Raw genomic sequence first — 26,953 nt, 5'->3', positions numbered from 1 at the left:
TTAGTGATTACCTTAGTAAATACCTTGCAGGCAACACAGACAGTAAGCTGATCAATCAGTAATTTTTCAAGTCCTTGGCGTCTCATACCTTATGAATTAAGATAATGTCTGTGTTCTTCCAAGCTTCTGGTACGGTCGAGGTCATAAGGCATTGTGTACACAGGGTGGCTAGTTTTTCTAGCACAACCTCCCCTGCGTCCAAAAGAGTAGCAATTTGGGCCTGTTGGTAGGTCATGATGAAGTGTTAGTAACGAGAAGACACAAGCAGAAACGTCCACTTCTCTGCTGTGTCCTTGTGTCTTCACGCTACGAACACTCCATCATCTACCCTCCGTCCTTCAAGAGATCTGCTGTTACCTGATCCTCACCAGCTGCTTTTCCCCTTTACATTGCTCCTAACAGTTCGTCCTAAGCAGATTTTTTTTACACTAAGCCTTATGGGAAACCAATCAAATGGCTTTGCATTGCTTATGTAATCCGATAATTCGTTTCACCGAGTTCATCCTAATGACAGTCAGTCTATGTACAAGAAAGGAGGATGTATAATGCTTCAAAATGACAATCCCTCACCTTTCCCCCGTCAGCAATGTCCATGGAGGCCTTTTTGGCAAACAGCTTAAGCAGTTCCTTGGTGACCTTCTTGAGTGCATGACGTGCCTCGTCGCGTATCTTGCCCACCCCATACAGCAGAATGTGTCGCTGGTTGCAGTCGTGTGACCACAGACCCCCTTCCTCCTGAGGCAGTGGGAAGTGTGTGGTGTACTGCAGGTGACGTAGGTGCCAGTTGGGGCTACGAGTCCCGCCTCCGTGAGCCCCACCCCCTGAGGCCCCGCCACCAGGATGTGACCCAATGCCACCACCGGGGGTCTCTGCCAGGGGTGTGGTGGGGCCCTGCAGCGAGCCCCCTTCTTCCTTGTCCGAACCTACAGAATCTGTGGAGAGGAAAGAAGATCAATGTAGTCAGAGGAGAAGGAAAACAGTTTTAATGGCCGTCTCAATCTAGACAGCCAGAATATCGATGCCAAGCCGGGTCAGGGCTCGCTGTAGGTCATCACTGAGGTCTGAAAACCAGGCGGCCCAGGTAAGGGGAAGGGCAGTAAGAGCAGGGGTCCTCAATCTAATTTTTAGCCTCAGGGAGCCCCAACAGGTTTCAAAAGGTGCTCAGAAACCCCATAAGTTTTGGCTTCCATCCCTTCCTGCCCGACATGCATGCAAAAAGGAGCATGCAGATGAATGAGCCTTCAGAAAATGGCCCTCTTCAATTAGTAATGACTGGCTGTACAGTGAAATAGTCTGCACTGAACAATTACAGTGTGAACTAGTCCCAAAATAAAGTGGGGGTTGAGTCATGCATGGATTTAGGTGTTCAGTGAACCTGAAAAAGCACTCTCAAGGAGCCCCAAGGTTCTGCGGAACCCAGCCTGAGAATACCTATATTTGAGGCTGCAAACCAGGAGGAAAGCAGTCAAATCTGGGTGAACTATAAAAGCCATTTTTGAGAAGACAGAGCACAATAAAAAATGGTCACATCTGTTACTTTACTAGAAATTCCATATTTCTTTTTTTTCCTGCTTGGATTGATTGAGGTTGGCAGCATTATGTGCATATGCATAAAACAGATTCGGCCTCTGGCATGTTGGCATCGTTTCACTATTACGAACTTGCAATGAGCTGCATTTACTGGTCTGAACCTGTCCCTAGAATCTGCACACAGTCGATCCCAGATATACTGAACTCACAGGGAATTGCAAAACAGCTTGATGTATCGATAATACAAAAAAAGGCCACAAATAAGCTTATGCGTAATCCAGAGGCACCTTGTTACTGGTACATCATAAGCAGAACAATATCACATTCAAATTAAGGCACAGTTGATTTCTGCAGCGCCTTCAACAGAGATGCACGCCATGCATGTCTCCGCAAGCCTTCGATCAGCAAAGCTGCCTTCACTGCACAACTGGTGCACAGAACAGTAATTTCCCCTTATAACTTTTCTGTCACATTGAAAATAGGTACACAAGACCAAAGGCTATTCAAAAACAAACCCAATGCTCCCCTCCGGAGCCCATTTTACAACTTATGCACATGGCTACGCTGCTAGCAGGTGTCCAAGACTGCATAGCTAACATGGCTCAGTGCGCAAAAAGTGATTGTGGAAGGGCAGTTAGGAGGTACTTGCAGGGGCGCAGTTCACCGTTTGGTACCAAATGTTCACTTGAACGGAAGTTCAATAAACACGAACTGTAGTCCTATACTTATGCATAGAATTTTCAAGATGATTTGATTGTTCAAAATAAACAGTTCAATATATCCGGAATCAACTGTGTTACAAGGCTAGCGGGTCTCTGATACAACACACTCCTCATTTGAACACTGCTAGTGGAAGCAAAACACAGTTTCAGGAGTTCATTGCATCCATTTCTTGATAATACATTTGAACAGATATGCTCCATACAACCTAGCCAACCCTCATCCCTCTCCCACAAAGCACAAGAGCACAGGGCTGCACAATTTCACTGCGCAGTTAATAAGCAATGCTTAACCAAGCGTGATTTTAATTTCATGAATTGTACTCTAGTGACACCTAACATTCACCCACAAGGATGTCTCTCGAGACCAAATATCTGCTAATGACTTCGGCCATATCATTCAGTTGTGCTTATTCACAGCCACAAGGACTGCTCTGGTGTTGCCTCAAGCTCAAAGGTCAACAACAGATGCACAACATCAAACAAAACAAAGTGGAGGGGACATAACTCCACCTTAAGGGTATGACGGGATAGCGTTAATGGGTTAATGTCCATATATCCGGAACTGGTCATTCTCTACTTTACATTCATAGACCCCTGGGAGTCATACCACTCCTGGCACAGTGGTGCAGTGGTTAAGTGATGCACCACTGCCCTGCGATGGCAGGTGCTACCACCAGTGGGGCTTGTGCAACCCAGGTTGCTATTTCCAAGCAACCTCTCACGACTGATCATTATTTAACTGCCACCTGCCATGCTGGGAAGTTCGCTCACAATCCTGTGGGCAGGTTGTGATGATGCCACAAGGCCACGTGACCTAGGTGGCCCACCTGCCACCTAGGTAGTGCACCAAGGTTGCTTCTCTGGTGATTTTTTGTGGATTTTTCGCTCATGGTCGACGACGCCAACACTAGGCTTTCTGCGACACGGGCTCCTTAACGCTACCGCGTTAGAAAGTTGTGCGACTTACCAGGTTGGTCACTCATGTTCTGCTGGCCTTCCTTGATGCGCTGCAAGATGTTGTCCAAGTCGGCATCCAAACCAGCATCGTCCATGTCCATCTGAACGCCCCACCCGACCTACAAAACAGAAAATTCCCACACCCACAATAATGCTACTGGTAAAATCAATTTGGAGCAATTTTTGGAGCCCTAAAATTTCCAATTTGGAGCACTCTGGAGCAGAAGAATATCAATTTAGGAGCAGCCTGGAGCACTAAAATTTTGAATCTGGAGCATCTTAGTGCATTTATATAAAAACACTGGTATAGAAGCACCCTGTAGTATGTAGACTTTAGTTTCCAAATCTCTTAGGTTGGCAAACAAGAGTTTGAGTGCAATGCAAAGATGCACAACACCATTAAGATCATAATCATTGGCACATAGTCGAACCTGAGCGGTCTCCAATTCTAAGTTTTACGCTGTATAATTGAAGAGGATATACCTTTGTGAAGTATGTCATACAATGTTGAGTTGAACAGGCCATATATACACTGCACAGTAGATGAAATATACGGATGTGTGGCTCCTCACTTTCTTTAACACAGCTTAAAAAGCTTTATTATACCGTATGAGCTTGTGTAAGTGCTGCACTTTTTTTTTAAATTTGGGTGCGAATTTTGGAGGTGCGGCCCTAACACAAATGTAAAAAAAAGTATAACCGCATTTTTTCTCAATTATCTAGTAAAAAATAGAATGCGGTCCCTACATAGGTACAGCCCTTACACAAGGTTGTACGGCATCTCCTCCACATCAAAACCTCCTGGTCTTTCATTTATGTCGGCCAGTTCAGCCATGCTTTCTTGCACACTTGTGCTTGCCTCACTCAAAATCAATTTATAAGGCTCAGTCATCTCGTTATCCTAGAGTGTCAGGTCAGTTTTTATTAACCCCTGTGCTGGTCTGAAGCATCGTCGACATTTCTGCCTGTAGTGCGCACAAAGCTGCACTAACCCTGCATGATGCATAGAACTCCATTTCTTAAACAAATAGCAGAGCGCCAGGGTTGCCATGTTGCACAAATGAAACAAATGGCAATGTGCAAACGCAGCAACACCATGCAGCGGTGCCCATTTATAACAAACACTGGCCTAGAACAAATGTGATCGATGCAGCAGTTACGATGTGCAAAGTAGCTATGACACTGAGTCAGATAGATCAGAAGTCCCCAGACGTGGTGCTAGGTTGCAACGAAGACAAGGCACTAGAAGCGCACGTACGGGAACACTTAGAGTTTATTTTTGGGTGAAATGTTTCAGTACAACATAGAAGGAGAGTCATAGATACCAGAGTGTGTACTTTTCAAAAATCGACTTTTTTTCAAGATTTTTGCGATCTGATCCCCACATCACCCCTCAATCACATCACAGTCAAAGAGGCACATGGCTTCACAGTCATCAATCAATCATATCTTTATTTCATTAGCAAGAGTAGACCTTATGGGCCTGCTTGTGTGGCATAATCAGAGCAAACTTGAACTCGGGCTTTGTTTAGACAACGAAACAGTTGTCAAGGAAGTTTATGAAAAGGCAACCACAATCGATCAACCAATTCCCCATAACAAGTAATGCATCACACCCAGCACAGCAAAAGATATAGAATAAAAGCTCGTTAATTCGAACTTCAAGGGGCCAGAAAAAATATTCAAATTTCTTCAAAAATTCAAATTATCAAATGACCTAGAAAAACTGTCAAGAACTGTTTGCAGCATGGTAAATTTATTTGGTGCAAGACTGAACAATGGCAGCCTGCTTTTGAGATAAGAACAGCATGACAATGACTATCTTTCATGTTTACATCAATGTTTTATTGCATGCGTACTGTCGGGAGCATCGAAGCAGAATTGCTCTAAGATCGTAAGGGCCTCCCCAGCATCTTTCACGGTGCAACACAGTAGAGCTCCACAGCTACCGCGTCACACCCCTCACAAGTGGCACTGTTACATGTGAGGAGGCTTCACCGCATGAACTACAAACAGCACAAGACGAGCGCGCAGTTTCGATGCAGTGGAAGAACAGAATCACGCGAACGGAAGTGAAGAAAATGCTCAGCGGCGCCGAAGCGGAAAGGAGAAAAAAATGAAGGGGGGGGGGGGGGGGGGGGGGGGGGGGGACCAAAGCGACTCGCCAATCAGCTGGCTGATGCTGGCTGTTCGCACCACCGTCGCTGCAGGCTGGTGCAAAGCTCAGAAAAGTGAAACTGAAACTAAGCGGTTGGACTGCTCTCGGAGAAGAAGTCATCCATTCGTCGTCACATCTGCTGCTGAACGCTGCTGTCAGAGGTGCATAGGACACGAGCGACACTGCAGCATGGAATTCAGGTTTAGAGTAGGGTTACTTCAAATATCTCTCGCCTAACCGGTCATACCTGGACGAAGCCTCCCTTCGGAAGCCCATTTGAATTAACCGATGAGAGACCCATAGAATCCGGATTATCAAGTTGCAATGCCACAGACTTACATGGGTGCTGGCCGGGACCGAGCCGGCAGTTCGGATAATGCAGATTTTCGAATTAAGGGGGTCAAAACAATGAGCTTTAACTGTATCTGCATTTCAATATATATGCAGTGTATACCATACAATTAAATGGCAACACATCATTACCTTATTTTAAATAAACAGAAACAGATAAAACCTTTGAAATGCCTACCTCATGCTTCACGGCACCTGGCTCAAACATGTGAAGCGAGTCTGCCTGGCGAGCAGGCTCTCCGAGACCTCCGATGCCCAGGTCCCCCAACCCGAGACCCATCGACATGCTGCCGGTATTGGCGTTGTTGTTGCCACTGCCGTGGCTGGGTGAGGGGCCCAGGTTTGGGTCGAGAAAGCCCGTCAGCGATGGCTCCGGCGAGGGTGCGCGTGGAGCAGCACTGCCTGCCACTACAGCTGCCGCCATGACGCCCGGAAGCCCCACGCCCCCTGGCGGGTGGCTGGCGAAGTATCCGCGTGAGATGAGCGTGCACATGTAGGCATCGTGTGAGAACACGTCACAGTGGATCAACTCGGCAAACAGCAACACCAGGTTGGCAAAGGCCGTCCGGTTCTCAGGTGTGGGTTTGTCATCTACACAGCGACATGGAGAAAGCAGAAAAATTTGATCGGCGACAAGCAATCGCTGCACTTCTCTGTCAAGGCCGGTGCACTTCAAAAGGGCATACTACAAATATTAATCAACAACGTAGCATACAACACTTTCACTAAAAATGCGATTCGAGAAATGAATTCTGTGCCTTTCTTTAATTGGTCATGTTAACAAGCTGGTACCACACAAATACAAAGACTAAAGGTGCTGAATGTCAACTGATGATGAGCCTGATAACATGTCAGGGCCCATAGGCAGTCCTTTCTGAAGCTGCAAGTAGTGTATATACTGTATCTTGCTGGCACGGGTATAGCATGGATAAGGTGTAGTACATGCAACCATCACAGAAACACTAGACCAAAATAGGAATAGGAAAAAGAAATAAGAAAATAGGAATACAAGCTTTCAATTGGTAAACACAAGTCATTGAAGAATGTAACAGGGGCTACAAAATAGGGTATCAAAACGTAAACCGCTTACCCAGGACAGGTGCTTCCATGTCGAGGAAATTAACCAGTAGGTTTTGGAATATGGGCAAACCTGTTGGGGCCATTCCAGAGTCCTGAGAGTCCTTCTCATCCACAAGATCAGCATCGTTGTATTTCTGAAAAGTTTAGGCTTACTTATACCCAAAGCCACTTATTTTGATGGGGTGCATACTGCCAGTTTCATTACTGTTTTCTGAGGTACCTGTCACATTAATCTTTCTTTCATGGTTATGCAAAATACTTGAATTCAACGATAAATAACAATGCACATGTCTACCCCTGATTTTAATTTCATATGAACTGCTTATAGACAACTTTCTTTTTTTTCTTTTTGTGATGCACAAATGTCATTGTTTTCCTTTGACTACAAAAATCAGAAACATAACAGCTGTGGGTGCTTAAATAAGGATAATAAAGTAAAATAATTTGGAGCTAATAAGACCAGCAGGTAAACATAAATTATAGTTTCAGGATACCTGACCTAACCTAGAGATGTATTTCACTGTATTATGCAGCAATATTCACCAGGCACAGACAAACACAAACTGCATTGGTTCCAAACACCTCTCGCTGGTGCCCGCACCACCTTTCATAAAAGTTCTCATGCAAACGAAGCCCACAGCCAGAGTGGTGTCACACAAATCTCTTGGCGAAACAGCTGCATTCCGTTCTTAGCACAAGCTAGTAGGAGACAGCAGAATTTCCTCTCGGACATCTTTAATCACGAGAGCAGTAATCATCACATCCCTGTGCAGACCAAGAGAGCAATCTGATCAAAAGCACTTGGGCCTGGGAACATCCCCAACCGATGGCATTCGGATACCCTTGTGTCTTGCAATACTTCATTTATTTCTCATGTGCATCGCTGATTTCATAACTTTTTTTGCATAGGTCACATCCCCCGGGGTTGTGAAATCTGCTCTGGGTTCCTTCCCTTTGGATTTGGAAACAGGTGGCATGTTGCTTGTACAATTACGCTAAGTGCTTAAGTTGCATCTGCATTTGCGTTGTCCCGTGTCATGTGCTCAGCTCGTTTGCCTTCTCACTTGAATGCGATTTGGGCCAGTATAAATAATATAGGAGCTCTGAAACTGACCACACTCCATTCCTCATTTTTCTCGAATTTCGTCATTGGCCAAACCGATGCCATGCCCCAGCACTTGCTACACTCAGCAAACGTTTTTTTTGGCAATGAGGGCAAGGGAAAGGGGAAGGGGCAGAACAACCTCAACTGTGTCATTCTGCCCAGACAGTCCAGGCACACGATGGTGCACCTGGCCGCCTGGCATGTTGCTTTCCCTGGAAGCGGAAGAGGCAGCAATTGGCTTTAGCTATCGCACACTCCTCCTTAACTATATTTTTTGAGATTCCAAAACAGCAATTTGTAACTATGCCAATTACAAAATCCACTCCCCGGCTGCAAAAATCCTAGCATCATATCCCCCCACCAAAACGCCTCATCACCCTCCTCTGGGCCTCTGCCCACAGCGAACACCCAGGCAACACGGCCACTCATGCCCAAGCCCGAGCACTCGTCAACCGGGCCGAGAGCGACCTGCCTTCGTCTCGCAGTGCCAGAGAACAGCTTCTCAACTATCATGACCTCACCCTGTTTTATAGAAATTCCCGCCTAATCTACCCTCCACCACATAAATCTCTTCCAAAAAGTGACCAGGCTTTCTGGCGCAGGCTTCAAACGGCCACAGTCACGACCCCTTTCTTCCTCTCAATTATAACCCGTGGTGAAACCTCTCCTCACTTCCACTTGTGCCCTAGCACTAGAGCCAACTTTAATCAGATCTTTCTGAACTGCCCAAACAAACCCAAGCCCCCGTGGCAAGGATCAGGACATCAGGAGCGATGGGAGGCTGCTCTGCGCAGCTCGCTGTCGCAGATATAGCTTCTGACAGTGGGCTGGGCCCGAGGGGTCACCAAAGCACAACAGTGCCCGGCCATCTAGAGCAGCCCGAGGGCCCATCGTCATCCCGCTTCCTTTTTTCGCGTCCCCCCTTCACTTGGTTCCTTCATAAACCAATAAAGTTGTTACCTGCCCACCTCTCTCCGCGAAGCTTTCATTCCATCACTGGGGTAACTAGTGCCACCTACAGAGGTACCTTGTGTAACTAGATCAGCGAAGAAAATTTGTCGTAATTTAAGAAAACTGTTTTTTGTTCTTGACTGTCGTCATTAAAAGTTAGTGGCTGAGTAAGAAATCTGCCTTAAATAACGAATATCAACAACATACTATGTATGTTAAAAAAGAAAACCAATAACTGCAAACAGGCACCGAATAGTGAGCAAACAGTTTGCTCACTATTCGGTGGGCAGGTTGTGATGATGCCACAAGGTCACGTGACCAAGGTGGCCAACCTGCCTCCTACGTTGCTCTCAGGGGACCACCTGCCAGAGCCATGCTCGTAATTTTTCGCTCACAATGCAGACACCGGATTTTCTTAAAAACGGGGCGCTTAACGTGTTGCATTAAAATAAGCAAGCCCTAAGCTTTTCTTGGCTATACTGCAGGCATCAGCATCCACGTCTAAACCTCTCCGGTTTCTCCAACCTCATTTAGTGACCTCTAACGAAGAAGTGAGGTGCAAAGAAGACACCTACCTCAATGCTGAGCTCATTCTGCCGCTTCTCAAGCAAGCGGGCTACGACCAGTGCCCGGTGCTCGCCGCTGCGCTTTATAGTCACGGCCCACTCGCACAAGAGCCGCACGATGGGCTCGTCCTGCGGAGGAGGCATAGCCAGCTGAGGCCCTGCCCCTTCTGTGCTGCCACTACCTCCCGTGGCCGCTGCCCCACTGGCGGGGCTTGCGCCTGTCGCAGCAGTCACTGGTTGCGGCTGATCACCGCTCTTGGCAAACACCTTGGAGTACAGAGTGTCCAGCGAGTTAGTGGCATCCACTCGGTCAAAACTGTGCCTGTCAAGGGCATCCAGCACCCCCAGCACACGCGTGATGGTCGTCCCTGCACACATGCCATGGGAACACAATGACAGTGAGTCAGTTGATGTTCAAAAAAGGCTTTAACAGGCAGCCCGTAAGCCTTTGGTTCAATTAAATCAGGCTCAAACAGTCAATAGTGGCCCCACCCGCAAAATCAACTATAGTCTTTGCCGTAGCTAGAAATGTAGCAACTTGAATTCGCTCCCAATACCCTGTGACTGCTCATCAAGATTATTTTTAAGAGGCATATGAGCAATGTCCATAAATATATATTGTATTAGCAGAAATAGAACTCAACCACGAATATAACATAAGGGGTGAGTTCGAGACCCCAGGAAGATGGAAATACAGTTAAAACTTGATATAACGAAGTGAAGAGCAACCACAAATTAGTTTGTTAAATCGGGAAATTCGTAAAATCGAGGAAGGCATTTTTTGCCCTTCGAAATCTAAAATTTTAACATTGCGGCACCCATAAGCTATTGCAGCATCGCATTTGCCGGCAACCCACTCCTGTGCATATGGAAAGTCCATGAAAGCAGCCCGAATCGCTTGAGCGTGAAAGTGCCATATGGTAAAACGGATTCAAAGCCAACATGGAAAGCGCCGCTGACTGCAGAGTACTTTGTTCTGTGCAGTGGCGCAGCTTGCAGCCCCATCAAAACAAAACCAAGGCCGCAACTTCAGCCCCTAGATGTTACTGCTGGCACGCGGCCAACAAGCTGAGAGACATCGTGGGCAAAATAAGTGAGAAATCACCTTTTTTTACTCATTTATTCTTGGAAAAACTTCGTTAAATCGGGTTTTTTGGTTGCTTGTTTAGTTATACCGGGTTAGAGAGCACATTGAACCTTATGGGCACTTGCCAGGGAATCAAAATTTCTTCGTTAGATCGGGAACTTCGTAAAATCGTGTTTCATTAGATCCGAGTTTCAACTATATTTATTATGATTATAAAGTAACCTCGAACTGTTCAGGTAAACTAAAGCAAAGGATAAAAAAAAACGGCACACTAAAGGTGCGGAAGCAGCGAAAATACCAATGTTATTTGCGAGACACTACTTCAGAAATGCAAGAGACATTATAGGGTAAAGCCTCCAATGCTTTAAAGAGACCTGCATCAATAGGACCTGCAGGTGCATACATCATCCATTCAAATCCCAATCGCAATTAATCTAGCCTCAGACTTGACTATCACATGTGAGCTATAAACCAGTTTCTTTCACCCTCGCACGCAGGCTGCAGGTGTGCTCCTACTCTTGACACTAGTCCCCATCTGTCGATCTGTCGGTGCGCGTGGCCTCGGTGTGGTGGCCCGGTGGACGGCAGGTCGCACCGCGCCAGGGTTAGAACACGTTTACGTGTTTTTCGCTTCCATCGTTGATGTGCTCTATCACCTAACGTATGTGGGTGTAGGCTGTGCATCACTACTTAAATTTTCCCTCTACCAGACAGCACTAGGTTATGTGATGCGCATTGTTATTTGTTAAGGTTACATCCAAGGGTAATCGACCAGGTAAGGTATGGACTGGAAACTGGTACTTATAAGCAGATTTCTGCACTGGCGTGTCTTTTGTTGTAGTCTTTTACGTGCGCTACCATCTATGATAATTTTATACATCAGAATGTAGCTTTATTGATTTGACTCAATGGTGCAGTGATATCAAGCATTAACCGGATAGGCCAGCTGCAGGCTCGTGTTGTCCAGGCTCGTGTTTTCGATCACCAGTACATCTTCAGCATCCATGCGTTGAGCTCGCTAAAGTTCCCATTAAACACACTTCGTGTAAGGGAAAGTAAGCACGACTGCTACTAATTTAAACTGATATTTCTGCACATATATCAGAGGGATCAGCGGGGTAAAGGGCTGACCGCAGTATCTTTCTGCTGCTTGTATCTGCCTGAATCACAGCAAAATATAGGCAATTTTATTGCATTCTATGACACTTGGTCAAACGGCTATGTGACGCTGTCACATGCGTCGAGAGCTTCCGAGAAAAATAAACATGACTTCGGGCCGCAAAATTCGTGAAAGCAGTCTTCTCTGCTAACATTTATACAAGCTTTGATAAATTAAGCAAAAATACATTTTTATGCGCCAGATACCATAAACCATGACAAAATTTGTTTTCTGTTAGCCCTGCAACTCAGTTGAGCTCACAACGATAATTTGTTGATGTAACTGGCACACACAGGCGACAACAAAGCCCTATTTGTGGGGGGTGCTTTATGGCCAGCAGGAAGGATTAAGAGCACATTGAAATTGGAACTGCACGCTAGCCGTACACATATTGCTTGGTACTGACCAAAAACCTTTCTCTGCAATGAGCACCAAGACAGTAGCGATAGCACAAGCGCATGTTAAGCACCGGCACAATTAACGTGAATGTCAAAGTAAATGTCATGATTAATGCATCAATTTTATCCCTTTGATAACGCAAAGACTTCCTGCAACACAACCGCGCTGTGTAAGTATGCTCAGAAATGTTTTTTTTTAGCTCCCGAAAGGCAGAAAATCCCGGCTACATGCAGGCGCAGCTGTGGAGCTGCAGCAGACCCACAGGCTTCAAAGAGATGCCCACACTGCAATGCGCCAGTCGGCAGAAAATGGCTGCACCGGAGAACAGCCCTGAGTTCTGGTCTATACGCAACGAGAAATTGTATGACACCACCCAGAATGCTGCAGAACAAAGTTGCTCACAGTTTTGGTACAAATGTAGTCAGGAAAACTGGCACCACATTGAGGTCAGCCAATGGGAGGTATATATAAGACAAACAAAATGTATAGGTTTGTATGCATATGTTTGTCTGAAATGGAGGTGCTCAGCTTGATGTGTGTGTCCTACGGCCGCTTGATGATGCCACCCTACTTTTCTTTCTATAGATGGGATTATCTGTACCATCTGCGAGTACACAGACTAACACATGCCACCACCTTTTATCGAAACGCCTTTAAAGCTGGCTTCTCCTCGCATCTTGCAAGCCTGGTGGTGAAGGTAACTGTAGCTATTTTGAAGAGCAGGAAAAAAAAAAAGAAATTTGCACTACACTCTTATCTTCTTTCCCATGATAATGGGAGGTGTAGTCTAAAGCAGATGACTTGAGGGAGAAAAAACACTCTCATTATACTCATGTAAATACGGTACTAAAGATAACAAACACAGGCAAAGTACCTCTTGACAGGGACCCCGGAACAGGGGGCGGGGGGGGGGGGGGGGGGGGGGGGGGGCCAAGGGGGCAGTCACCTTCTCAACATTTGTCTAGAAGGGGCAGCGCCTCCCCAGTCTCCAATTGCTTGCACTTGGGTCAGATTTCTGACAATTGAAACACTTCAGTTATAGGACTCTTTTAAGGCAAAGCACAGTGAGGCTGAGCTAGTTGGCTTCGTAGCCATTTGTAAAGCATTTCGTATATGAGTAACCTAAGCCAGTCATGTCCCAACAGAAGATGACTGTGTGACCTGTGTACATGATCATGATTAGCAGAATTTTAACTATGCACAAACTTTTTAATGCAATTGATCACTCCTCGTGCATAAAGCTTCCCATTTCAGTTTTGTTTTATATTGCCGTGAATCTTTGCACCATTTGTTCGTTCACACTCATAAACACTGGCACGCAGCTTTATCATTTTGTCTTGTAATGCAACCAGACTTATCTCCAATGGTCGCGGCCACATGCAAATGCTTCCACATCTTTCCAGATTGTTGTAGCTGCTTTTTGGTTCTTTATCACGAAGGTTCCTTGCCAGCTTTAAATTGAGCACGGCCAAGAACTGCAGGCATTCAGTTCGATGACCACCGAGCACGCTTGTGGCTATCACTACCGCCGAGTCATTCATTTCTTAGTAGGCGCGAGTCAACCCATTAAACAGTTTCTTTTGGAAGCCTTTTTTGTCTTCCTGACTGCTGGTGTGTCCACAACGTGACAGTTCGCGTCAAGTTTTGAAATAAAAAATAAAAAAATATAACATTTATTACGTTCCATGACTACAGCGCAACAAACGGGACGTAGAAGAAGGACACAGGCAGGAACACAGCACAGCGCTGTTATTATGTATGCAGCGTTGTTATTTATTACGTAAATGAGCATTAAATAAATGAATAACAACATAGGCTCGACGTCTTGCCCCCCCACTCAAAAAAATGTTCCGGAGTCCCCGCCTCTTGAATGAAGCCGCAGAGCAGGAAGCACGGAAAAAGAAAACTAATGTTCATATATATTTGCTATTTTCAGCTCTTGTGTTGCTACTGTGTGTTGAGCATGTTTAGCTAGAAGTGCAAATCACAAGTCAATTTTTTTTCATTACGAAAACAATAATCCATTCTATGAACAATTCTGGTACTACAAATTGAAACTGGGTCACAGTTTCAAAGTTCTTACCAGCAGCCATCTGCTGCCACTTGTCACACGACCAGTGCAACTCAGCCGCTCGGCCCCGCTGGATCACCTGCTGCTCTGCCCGGCGCAGTTCCAGCCGCACCTGCACATCAAACCCACTGCATTCCAACTCGATAGATCATAAGAAAATCTGCTGCTGCATCTTGTCACTAAAAGCCCATACTATCACTTAGCGATGATGGTAGACAGACCATGACCATGAGGGAGCCAAAGAGGCTCAAATTGAACTTGAAATAAGACGTTTATTTAGGCGAACTTGTGCCCCTGCACAAAAGAAGCTCAGTAGTGCAAATGGGGAGACATGTCCTCTGCAGTCATTAGAACCGGGAGTGGCCAAGCATATTGGTCTGCTTTTATTAAACATGGCTCAGGACATTTGAATAAGGGGCATTCATTTTCCTAAGAAGTCTTCCAAAGTACAAAATCACTTGCACTTGATCGCGTGTGCAATCTAGTGGCAACTAAAATCCCTCACCCCGTGTGGCTAACAAAAAAATTACAAGGCCGAGCTCCGGACACAAAGACACAAAGAACAAAGCACAATGCTACCACTATTCACCTGCTGTGACTACTATCAATTTATATAAAGAAAGACTCATCACATTGTGTGCTTACTGCTGCAGCCACCAATCTGCACTAACAGGCACCCTGTCTTCACATTCTTTTTAATAAAAGACAGCTATTAGCCGACCAGCTGATTTATATATAAGAAGCATTTTGCAAGTCGTGCAAAAACAGGCTTAACAGACTCACATTAGCAGCACTAAACTCGGGCATGTGGTGCAATATTTGTGAGACAGCACAAAAAAGGAGCTCCACCAACCCTTCCCTCTGGACAGCTTGGCACAGACAGGCAGTTTTTGAAATTGGTTTCAATGAAAAGTTTAAAGTAGCTTTTGAAGTAACTACTCTAAAGTTCCGAATCCTTTTAAAACCGTGCTGAAAGAAAAATGCCGGCAGTGATAGCTAGAACACTCCATGCTCAGTAATACACCCTTGGTCTACAAGTCTACAAGAAAACTGTAGCTCAGGGTGAAGCTACAATTTCAAGTACTCTTAAGACTTTTGATTCTTCCTACCCATTAAATGTTTGCAAAAAAAGAAAAAGAAAAATACATAAATGTGTCACAGTTCTCCATTCATTGAGACGCAGCCAAAGAAGGAAGACATCTTCAAAATCATCTTTCCATTTATGGCCTTGCATGGCTAAAATATATGTTTCGCAAGACAAATAAAATCAAATTGTGTTGACTACAGTAGAATGCAAGCATCAAATTGTAATCTGCTGCAGCATAAACTTACCTGAGCGTTAAAAGGCCTCGGTGGCATAGGCAGACATGAAGGCGGACAAGGAAGCAAATCAAGGGGGCTACCATTAAGAATGGGATTTGCCTTTCCTTCACCAATGTTGTTCCACACCAGAGCACTGGGGCACTTCAGCGTGATGAACTGAAACAGAAATCAAAACAAAGATAACATTTGTTAAGTTGCATAGTCAGTTCTTGAAACACTCCCCTAACACAACCAAAACGGTTGGTCCACAAGAAAAAAAGCAGAGCCAACCTGCAGGACTGCCGATAGCTGCAGCACAATGGAGCGGTGATGAGAACAGCTGAGGCATTCTGCAAAGCTTGCCGCCAGAGGACTGATAGCAGGAGGGTTGGGCACTGGGGATACAGTGTTCCTGGCAGGGAAGGAACAGTATTTGAGCAAAGGCGCATCTCTAAGACAGAGGGCAAGATTTGTAAAGCATTTGTCGGCTTCCACTGAACTTTTCTTTCTCTTCGGCTTTCGATCACAGCACCTCAACACTAATATCCTGTATCCGGTATCAAAAGCCTCCTTTATACCAGTCAAAGCAAAAATGATATTTCCAGTCAGGTGATCCCCCTACCGTAAAACTCCGAACAAGCGCCCCGCCCCCACCCATGCAAGGGACCCCCATAACTTCAACGTTAATTTCACATTTCCGCGCCATTCCGGGAAAGTGCCCCCCACCTCTCCGCGCCCTTATCACGCACCACGCCCAGGCTACAGTACAGCTACAGTGAACTAGAATATTCCAAGGCAACACTGCCCTGCCCCATCCAGTCCAAGAATCCAATCCAATCCAATCCTGCTTTTCAAGTCATTCGCATGCCCGTTAGTCACGTGCCATTTGTTTTGTTTTGGCATTGTCAAGTCGGCAATGCATTCGTACACAGTGGTGAAGAAACTTGAGGTCATACAATGGCATTGGGAAAATGGAAGGAACGTTCGCCAAACATCTCGAGACTTCAAGTTCGACCGGAAACGGATACGGAAATGGGACAAGAATTTCGAGAAGTGGCTACAGCAAAACTTCAAAGGAAGTTGACTAATGGCGCGCCAGTGTTTAGAGAATGCGTGGATGTTGCGTTCTTCGAGTACTTCGAGCAAGAAAGAACGGCAGGACGTTTTAAATCCATGTGCACTGCGCTTTTTTTTTTCTGGCGGGGAAAATGTCGCCGCCGTATTGAATTTCGCCGCCGTTCCGGGATAGCTCCCCCCTCCTACTTTGCCAGTAATTTCGACTTGCGGTGGTGGGGGCGCTTCCTCGGAATTTTACGGTATGTCAGGCCTCCTATTAATGGGAACTTTTGCCAAGACATTAATAGATTCTCAGTTGGCAGTAGCTCTACAACTTTATATACATATTGCAGTCCTCAAAAAATTGCAAAGCTTTTGGATTGGCAATATTTTTATTGTTTTGCCTGTGTCTTAGCACCTGGCCCTACTTTTCACTTTTCTCTGCATCATATTTTACAGAAGCACTATACTGCATTTCATACATAGCTGGCAACGCTGCCAAAGCTAGTGCGCGAGTTCGCTCAGGCCAAGTCCGCGCCCAAAAAGTAGTTCGCCATACAATCAAAGTGAACCAAGCATATTTTGTTGCGATAAACCCTAAGTGCCGTGGCTGGCACCTCCTGGACTTTGTTGTACCTCTTGCCACAATTTCGTACTGCGACTCGTTGAGACTTCGAGAATCAAGAATTATGTGTGGCGATACGATTCGCGGTTGGTAGGGCGAATTGCTCTTGCTCAATCCATGACCAAAAAGTAGTTCACACTAAGCGAAAATTACAGCCAGAGGGCCCATACACTGAGCACCTCCCAGCTTTGACCATGGTTTTGAATGCGACCACTAGATTTTATACTGCCCGTTTTCTTTTTTTTCATCCAACACTCACCAAGTTTCGAGAAGAACGAATGACATGTGGCAGGGTAATATGACTTCGCGGACGCACTACTTCCACTGCCTCCACAGCGTTGCCTGCTATGTATGAAACGGAGTATAGTATATCTTCATGCACTAGCATTAGTATACTGTTAGTAAACTTTGAGGTTTGGTTCGGGGGGGGGGGGGGGGGGGTTTAATGTCCGAAAGCAACTCGGGCTCTAAAGGGCGCCGTAGTGAAGGGCTCCGGAAATTTTGACCACCTGGGGTTCTTTAACATGCACTGACAACGCACAGTACACGAGCCTCTAGAATTTCGCCGCCATCGAAATTCGACCGCTGCGACCGGGATCGAGCCTGCATCTTTCGGGTCAGCAGTTGAACGCCATAACCACTACACCACTGCAGTGGCTGTAGTAGACTTTAAATATGATTTTCCTAGTATACCATCAGATGTAGCACTAGCACATTTCACAGCATTCTTACCAAAGGGTTACAGATTCCCCAAAGCAGCCTCAGGTCTAAACATAGGCGCTTAGCATCAGCTGCTCACATTACAATTCTACTTAATTCTCACAAAAAAAAAAATCACCTTTTAGTTATTTTTAGTGATTCTTCACAGAAAACAACTCACTGCTATATGCTTTCAGTGTGCAACAGATTGAAAAAGAGGCAAGATATGCATCTCATGCAGTTTTGCAGCATTCTAGACAATATAACTGGGCGCTGCAGCACATAGTCGTCAGGCAGCCAGAAAGAACACAGATTCACTGACCCGCCGTTCGCTGTTGAATTGGCATTTGTTGTGACAGGGCTCTGGCTCCTTGGAGAGCTGACCGTATAATCCGCAACCAGCTGGCTCAGCTTCCTGGAGCAGTGGTGCGCCAGCCTCCTTGACAGCAGCTCAGAGCGAGAAAACTCGTCAACATACTGTCGCAGAGGATAGACGGAAAGAAAAAGAGACTTAGCTGAATCAGCTGCAAGCATGGATATATAGTAAAAGCTCTTTAATTTGAACTTCAAAGGACCGAAAAAAAAATGAATTATCCGCAGTTCGAATTATCGAATGATCCTAAAAAAAGCTGACAAGAGCCACTTGCATCATGGTAAATTTAAATGGTGAAAGACTGCGCAATGGTCGCCTACTTGCGATAAGAGCAGAGCGACAGTGGCTGTTTTCCAAATTTCCATCAATGCTTTATCGTGTGCACACTGTTGGGAGAGTCGAAGAACAGCTCCAAAATGAAAAGGACCTCCGCAGCATCCCTCACAGTGCAGTGTGGTAATAGTGGAGCCCCCTCACAAGCAGCTGCATCGCGTGTGAGGAAGCTTCACTGCACAAAAAGCAAATTGCACGTGGACGATCGCATTTTCAGTGCACTGAAAGACTGCAGCACACAATAACTCTGCTGCATGCAATACAGATTGGAGCAGGGCTATTATGACGATCACTTGCAGTGCCAGTCATACCTGAACGTGGCCTCCCTTCAGGAAGCTGTCCGAATTAACAGGTGTGAGACAGAAAGCATCCGATTAGGCAAGCAACAATGCCATAGACTTATATTGGTGTTGGCAGAGTCTGCATGGGTTGTTTGAATTATCCAGATTTATAAATTAACGGGTGCCAAATTAACGAGCTTTTACTGAGGCAAAAATTAACAGGCCAACATGATAGCTGGCATGCGATGTCAACATAGTGAGCAACTACAACCAACCTGCAGGGTCAATGGCATGATGAGTTTTAAGATGGAGTCATCGGGAGTTTTGGTCTTCTCCACCAGCTCCAGAATCCAGCTCAGAAAGTCCTGATGGTCCAGGAGCCCCTCCTGCCAATAGCAAATAAAACAGACACCTTTTGCAACTACATAGTACCCATGGCCATTTTGGTGAAATTATGGCTACCACTCCCTTGACTTCATATGCATTTTGTTTGACATGTAACATTATGAGGCTGCCGTGGGATGTGAGGCTATGCACATCTTTCAAGCCAGTTTTAAGCCACAAAAGTAAGCACTCTAAATTAATTCACTGTTGAACATCAGTAAAATTTTCCAATTGATTGCTTGAGGATAGTAGTACTAAAGCAAAGTAGCACTCGTTTAAAGGGAAACTAAATTATCGCACGCAACAAACAGATCATAAGTTTGCAACCAATTACTTTCCAGAATCAATGAATTCATATCAAATATAACATGAAGAGACAGACAGCAGCACAGGTTAGCAAAGAAGGATTAACGATGCCCCACCAGAAGTAGTCATGGCCAGAACATCTAATGCAGAGAACAGATAATCAGTGATGCAGCAGAGCAAGAGAGTGTATTTCATGGGAAAAAGAAATATAGCAGGGGAGCAACGGAGTCGGACGGCCAGTGAGATAAGGAAATTTGCAGGGATGGGTGATTGCAGCTGACACAAGGCAGGGCTAACTGGAGACCACTATGATGATGATGATGATGACTTCCCAGAAGCACACATTTACCTCGTAAAGGTGTGTGGCCAGGTTGGTGCAATAGTGCCACTGCTTGGCTATAGTGGTGTCGGGTGGAATGTTGGGAGTGACAGCAGCTGCAGCCGCAGTGGGGCTGGGGCTGGCCCCACCTCCACCAGGCCCACCTGGCGTGGTCCCTCCTCCTCCAGGAGGAGGCGGGGGCGGGCCCGTTGGGTGGCTATGCTCCACTAACTTGAGCAGTAGCTCCCGTAGAAACTTGCACAGCGGGCCAGTCCACTCTGCACCCAGGGATTGGTGCCGGCATCACAGAAGAGCAAAATTCCACGGAAGAAAGGGGCCCAAGAAAAAAATTTCATGGTCAAAAGGACCGTGTGTACCGAACAGAGTCAACAGAACATCCACACATGTACAAGTGCCACCATGGCTTGCATGAGAAAGTTGGTTTTGACCTGGCAGCTGGAGAAGAATCAAGAAAGACTGCAGACTGCTTCATTGCACTAGATGCCACTGTGATAGCTCAGTGGTTATGGTGCTCGGTTGCTGACCCGGAAGACGTGGGTTCAATCCCAGCCGCAATGGTCTCGTTTCAATGGAGGCGAAATGCTAGAGGTCCATGTACTGTGCGATGTCAGTGCACATTAAAGAACCCCAGGTGGTCGAAATTTTCTGGAGCCCTCCACTAAAGCATCCTTCATAGCCTGGGTTGCTTTGGGACATTAAACTACATGAACCAAACCAAACCATCATCTTTCACTAATGAAATGCCTCACAGTTCATGTTTTCCGTCACACTTCACAAATGAGCGGCGATGCACACATTATTACAGGAAATATGAAACAGTATCAGAATCTCATGAGCTACTTTTTTGCATCGTTGCAAAAATTTTACCGCCCGGAAATTTTGAAAATTTAATTTTTTTTATACTAATGCTAGACAATCAGAGAGCAGGCAGGCGAAACTGGAGATGGCCACAAACGCTTCACGTTTGAGAATGGGTGTCTGAAACAAGTTCTACACTAGCAGTAACACAATACATCAGTGCTTAGTTATAACCGAATATAAAAGAAAGCTTGCAATATGCTAGAATAAGGACAGCTAATATAGTATACATACACTAAACTATACATAAACTAAAGTCTAAAAATATATCTATGATGCAGATCAAGTTGCGTCATGTTTGTTGTGAACTGATGATATGTGCCTGGAATATACAGTATCGTGCATTTTTACCGTGAAGAATTTCAAAAAACTTTTTCACCTCAACCGCTGGCTCATTTGTAGTGACACTGCACACAGAGGTTGCATATTATGGTAACTTCTGTATCGTAGCAAGTTTGGCAATGGTGCTTACTTAGTTGAGCCGTGCATGATGCAAAAACATAATTTCCTGCATCGAGATCGGTGAACCGAAACCCGCAAACGCCGTTTTTTTCACTGAAGGGCGGTGGTGGCACCATCTGTTTTTTGCTCTCGCCCTCCGATGCTTTCTAAGAGTCACGAAAGCAGATGATATGAGCCGAATTGAATTAAGTCACTCTGCAGAAAAAGAGAACAAATAATATTCTTTGAAAGGTAAAGCCTCGTTAAATCAGTTGTTCTGATATTTTTTTACACTCAGTTAGCCGAAAATGTTGGAAGCGCTTCAGTCGAAGCAGACAAAATGGCCGGAACTGTGTAATCAAAGGGACCGTGCTTCTTGCAACGCTCACCTCGGCGCCTTTTGACACTTTCCACTGCAGAAAACACGAGGCGCCACTGCCGCCCTTCAGCGAAAAAACGGCGTTTGCGGGTTTCGGTTCGCCGATCTCGACGCAGGCAATCATGTTTTCGCATCATGCAGGGGCTCAATTAAGTAAGTACTGTTGTCAAACTTGCTACGATACAAAAGTTACCATAATACGCAACCTGTGTGTGCAGTCAACCTGTGTGTGCAGTTTCACTGCAAATGAGCCAGCGGTTGAGGCGGGAAAATTTTTGAGTCTTCATGATCAAAATGCACAATACTGTACAACAATTAGGACATGCAGTTTAACAATCCCGGCCGTGGTGGCCACGCTTAGCTGCTGTACAATGACAGTGCATGCTTCATGAAGAACCACAGGTGGTCTAAATTAATCTGGAGCCCTCCATTATGGCGTCCCTCATAGCCCACGTGTCGCTTTGAGACATTAAACCCCAAAATTTACAATTTACAGAGACAGCCTAATAGCACAGAATTTAACTCCACCTGTTGCATTCTTCCAGTTTGGCAGAGTGCAACTGAATTCCTATCATAACACCCTAACAAAGCCATTTCTCATAGATACCTCTGATGTGTCACTGATCTTTGACATTCACATGTGTGAAGTCATAACTGAGGTGCAGGAATATATATATAAAAAAAAAACACAGAAGTTGTATGCAGCATTGTGACCACATCCTTGCTGCTTATGCCACTCGTCACACATCCATTTAGGCATGCAGCCACTTGCACTGTTTATCTCTGCAACTTTGCATCCAGTTTCTCTTGTGCTCGCACTTACACAACAATGCTGTGAGGCCATTAAACACCTGATGAATGCATGCAATGCAAGCAAGTGAAGCAAGCAGTCACAATGCATGCTAAACATCAGTAGCCTTGTAAATACAGCAAGAAGGCTGGAATAAATGATAACTATCAGTTCATGGTGGTTCTTTCAGCAGCTCACAAACATGACCACAATGGACAGCATAAAGCACAGCGAGAAGTGGACACCCAGGAAATACCTTGGCAAGGGTCTGGCAGTTGTCGCTTCTTCATTTTGGCTTCAGAAATGGCAACTTGGTAGACTGAAGTCATTTTAATAAACCAAGCAGCTCGTAGCATGGGTACCGAGAATTCAAATAATGTTAGGAAGATCTCTTCCTTTTTGTTGAATATCGGAACCTGAAAAGGACAAAAATGAAAAAAAAAAAAAGTGACTGCAATTCAGCAATCAGGTACACTCCACATGTTTTGACTGCACCACAAAAATTCACCACTAGATTTTTATTCACAAAAAACACAAACAAGCTTCTACACTTAAACATGCAAACTGAAATACTGAATTCCGAGACAGTAATGTTTCGACCAAATTTTGCCAATGGGTTTGCATAAACTTTGCTACACTCTCAAGACCTCCACCAAAAGAGCAGTTTAAAATAAAAATACCATATCTTTCGTCACTGCAAACAAATTACAAATTTTTACTCCATGTACTGAACGAAACTTCATTCGTACACTAGCTGATACAAGGAAAGGTTCCAAGATGCTTACCTTCTTTGCCAGGCTGGTGAGTGGTTTTGAGCCAGCAAGATCGCGAAACCAAGCCTCGATTGCATTCTTCGATCTGGCTGTAACCTGCAGATTCATTCAAAACTAGCCTGTCAGTTATTCATTCACAGTAGTTTGTATAAGCACTAGATCGTGTGCCACTTTAAAATGGCACCATGGCAAAATCCCATTTCAGACACAAGTGACTACTGTGCCTATATGACAGCACAAATATTCAAACTATCCAACATATTACAATCATTTGATTTCCAAATGTACCACCTACCACCTCCTTCGAATGACCTTCCCTGCACAGTGCAAACGGGAAGCATAAAATAAACTCATCTTAGCTCTCTTTGCTGCTCTTGTCAACAATTGCAAACCGTATAATAAAAGAGCTGCGTCACAACACACCGGCCAAAAGTGCTCTTTGGTGTTGATCTGCTGTCTCTTCCGGCCCGAATCTTGAATAGTGTTAAGCTCCTGCTTCTTTGAGAGGATGGCACTGAAGAAGGCTCCGAACTGAAACACAATGCAAAACGAGAAAAGTTCAGCCACCCGACAGAACAAAACGAAATTATGTAAGGCAGACGCTCCGACATCAGTCGATACTTTCAGAAACGAGCGACTTACCTTCGCGGACGTAATGTTGGCATTTCTGGCAGAACCATACTGAAAAGATTCGTTGAATCTGTGGTTACAAATCTGGTTCCCCACTTATGGAACGGGAAGAAACAGTTTGCCTTTCAGTTACTAGAGGAACGGTTACGTCAAAGAACTGAAAACTGCTACTTGACACCCGGTGGATGCTTCCACGCGTTTTAAGAAATATTAGAAGTGATTCATAGCACTCCTTACCTCGTCGCTGATCTGAGGATTTGTGATGAACCCCTGCTTAACGTTGATAGCGGTTAACTCATCCTGTAAAAACAAACGACAGGAGTGAGGTGACTGCGGTGTGCTCAAAGACTTGCGATGTTCTGCATCATACACAGCTCTAAAGATGAAGTACCACCGTCAGCACGCTTAACACGAACGCTCTGGACGTCTGCCGCTGGGCCTGAGACAATATTAGGGTGGAGGCAAGGCACGAGCTGTCTCCAGCCGCCACAAACACACCATGAAGCATGGTATCGGACTCAACGCCCAGCGCCGAGAGGCTGTAATATCGGCGCAGGACGCGCAGTCAAGCGTTCGTGTTAAGCGTGCTGACGACGGTACGCTGAGACACAACATTTAGTAGCATCACATGCGAGCAGAACGTCAAATAAAGCTATATTTTATCTGCTGTCTTGCTCGCTACTTCCCACAACTATTCATGCCCCTCTTGGTGCGTAGAGCTTCGGTACACCGCTGATGAGCAAGAGGAACGAGCAGCAAGTGACCGGAGTTGAGAACTGTAGACACGAGAGACAAAGCATCGTTCATTTTCTACAGTACGAGAGATGTGGTAATAAACGATGTCTCGCCTCTTTCTGTTTTGGATCCTGTGGGTAAACGTCTGGAGGTCCTAATCGCGGTTTTTTCAAGTGTCTTTTCTCAAACAGCCACGAAGTCGCGGCCATTATTATTGTGCGGTTCGCCCATTCGCCGCCCTTAGTTTCGAAAATGCGCCGACAGGTGTCTGTTGCCGTCAAAACCCATTGTGAAGTCCCCTCTGTGCGTATCTCTTACGTGTATTTCTTGTACAAGTTTTTTTACACAGTGGCGCAATGTTAATTTACCAAGGCAGAAATACCAAACTGAAAAATTTACCTTTCCCCTTTTTTTTTAAATATATCAGAACTTAGTACTTAATATTTATGTAAGACAGCCACCAATGTCTGCCTTTGTGGCGCAATCGGCTAGCGCGTTCGGCTGTTAACCGAAAGGTTGGAGGTTCGAGCCCTCCCAGAGGCGGCTTTTTTTTTTTTCTTGTCGCAGATGAATGGTGTGTGCATGTGCAGCGTATGTAATGGTGCGTATCTTGACTAGGCCGGATTTGGTACAATTGACGACTCATGCAACGACGGTGCATGTGAAAGTCCCGGGTCACGGCTCCTTAGCCGCAGTATTTGTGCTCGAACCCGGCCACAAAAGCCGCGTTTCGATGGAGGCGAGGCGCAAAATGTGCCCTTGTGCTGTGCGATGTCAGTGCAGGTTAAGTTTGATCCCCAGGTGGTCGAAATTACTCCACAACGCCACCTCTTTCTCTCTTTCTTCTTTCACTCCCACCTCCCACAATCCACCTAATATAAGCGCCTTTTTGGTGCATTGCCCCTATTCTAAAGTTTGACAAATGTTATCTGACCCTGATGGACCACAGTGTTCCAGAGGGCGAGAAATAATGAAAATAAATGTTGTCATATATTATTTTTCTGATAACTGATTAAAAATTTTTGTAGCATTAGCACTCAGATCAACGCACCCTTGCGGGGCATGCGTGTGCAGTGGAATATGCATGGGCATAGCTACACCTGATGCTGGCAGTGCAAAAGGCTGGAGTAGAAGTAATTGTGACCTCCACACGGGACATATGGCATGCTCATTTTGCAACCTGCCACCCAAAAGACTCCTATTTATATGTACTGCTGAACCGAGTTATAACAAAGTTGAAGGAACCACGCGATTAATTCATTGTAGCCGTAGCTTCGTTACTGTGTGTTTACCAAGCTTCCAAGGGGAATCGTCATTCCTTCATTATATCCATTATTTCGTACTAAACCATTTCATTATATAACAAGGTTCAATTGCATACACTTCTTCAAGGCCAGTGTTTGCTTGCAGTTCACAGCATCATTCCCGATATTTTTTTCATAAACAAACATGTATAGTTTTCAGAAGATACCATGTCAGCAAAAAAGCTAGAGGTGATATCAATAATTTCAATGAAGAGGACTATGCATGAGCCCAACCATTTTCTTGTGAGGCATAGTGCCCACACGAACACACTATAATAACTAGGTGACACTGAATTTTTATTTTTTTTTTGCATCCAGTAGCCTTCCACAGCTATCATTCTGATCCGCATCAGTTCTAGACATATGTCCTGCCTCTGTACATGTGTATGTGTTCTACATACAAGAACATTCTTTAAGCAAGATGTTTGCTGTCGGGAATACACAATCCACCTAAGTGCCTTTTTTGTGCATTAATTCTCTCTATGCTTACAGTGCGGGAAAGTTTGCCAGGTGTTATCCCACCCTGATGGACCAGTCTCCCAGAGTGCGAGAAATAATGAAAAAAAAAAATGTCATACTATGTCAGCAAAAGAATTACAGATAACAATAATTTCAGTGAAGAGGACTATGCATGAGCCCAACCATTTTTTTGTGGGACATTAATACCCACACAAACACACTATAATAGCTAGGTCTATCGAGCTTGCATTGCCTTTAGATGCGATATTGTTCATACTCTCGTTAGACTGCAGTTCAGATTGCATCCACACCTTTCAGCATGCTTTGCTTCACGATATATCGGGAAGACACTCAGCATCTGTCATTACTTGGGCTGACTATCTCCCAAGATTTACTACTTGTTTACATCCAACAGATGCATTTAAAGTAAGCTCTGCCTGTAGCATGAATACTTTCAGGCTACCCCGGCCTCCGACATTGTGGAAGTTATCTGTATACAAACGAAAACTCAGCTTCCGCATGCTCGAAATGCATTTGCATATTTCCAGCATTTTCCTCCTGCCCAGAATTGGACACTACAGAGCTGCTTCATATGCCTCCTCCCTCTTTTGCACCTTTTCTACACCATTTCCAGTAGTGCTTTAAATATTTGAAAGGAGGTGCTGTGCAATGCCAATACCAATATGCTCACCTCACCAGCTGCCACAAGTCAAAAGCTGCAGCACAGGTTTTGGAACTGTTCACTAGGC

General features: G+C 45.2%; 1 protein-coding gene and 1 non-coding gene across 6 annotated transcripts in view; one reads left to right on the top strand and one right to left on the bottom strand.

Annotated features, from left to right (window-relative positions):
- LOC144125903 (mediator of RNA polymerase II transcription subunit 12-like protein) overlaps positions 1-24,673 on the bottom strand; it is an 84,262-nt gene extending 59,589 nt beyond the window's left edge. For all 5 annotated transcript variants that reach the window (XM_077659705.1, XM_077659707.1, XM_077659706.1 and 2 more), the window contains exons 1-17: positions 24,555-24,673; positions 23,944-24,006; positions 23,719-23,757; positions 23,500-23,607; positions 23,089-23,172; positions 22,560-22,719; positions 19,845-20,092; positions 19,081-19,191; positions 18,141-18,295; positions 15,730-15,850; positions 15,469-15,615; positions 14,149-14,248; positions 9,430-9,788; positions 6,809-6,932; positions 5,897-6,309; positions 3,220-3,328; positions 571-932 (exon numbers count right to left, since the gene is read on the bottom strand). In XM_077659705.1, coding sequence (XP_077515831.1) covers positions 571-932; positions 3,220-3,328; positions 5,897-6,309; positions 6,809-6,932; positions 9,430-9,788; positions 14,149-14,248; positions 15,469-15,615; positions 15,730-15,850; positions 18,141-18,295; positions 19,081-19,191; positions 19,845-20,092; positions 22,560-22,719; positions 23,089-23,172; positions 23,500-23,607; positions 23,719-23,757; positions 23,944-24,006; positions 24,555-24,650 — 2,799 coding nt within the window. In that variant the 5' untranslated portion in view covers positions 24,651-24,673. The remainder of the gene's footprint in view (positions 1-570; positions 933-3,219; positions 3,329-5,896; positions 6,310-6,808; positions 6,933-9,429; positions 9,789-14,148; positions 14,249-15,468; positions 15,616-15,729; positions 15,851-18,140; positions 18,296-19,080; positions 19,192-19,844; positions 20,093-22,559; positions 22,720-23,088; positions 23,173-23,499; positions 23,608-23,718; positions 23,758-23,943; positions 24,007-24,554) is intronic.
- Positions 24,674-24,910: 237 nt separating this feature from the next.
- TRNAN-GUU (transfer RNA asparagine (anticodon GUU)) lies at positions 24,911-24,984 on the top strand. The gene has a single exon. It is a non-coding gene; the product is annotated as a tRNA-Asn (tRNA).
- The last annotated feature ends 1,969 nt before the right edge of the window (positions 24,985-26,953 follow it).

Source organism: Amblyomma americanum, chromosome 3 (assembly GCF_052857255.1).
Source record: "Amblyomma americanum isolate KBUSLIRL-KWMA chromosome 3, ASM5285725v1, whole genome shotgun sequence".
In the NCBI taxonomy this organism is placed as follows: domain Eukaryota; kingdom Metazoa; phylum Arthropoda; class Arachnida; order Ixodida; family Ixodidae; genus Amblyomma; species Amblyomma americanum.
Note: the sequence above shows the minus strand (reverse complement) of the source record. Positions and strands in the feature narration are given on the sequence as shown.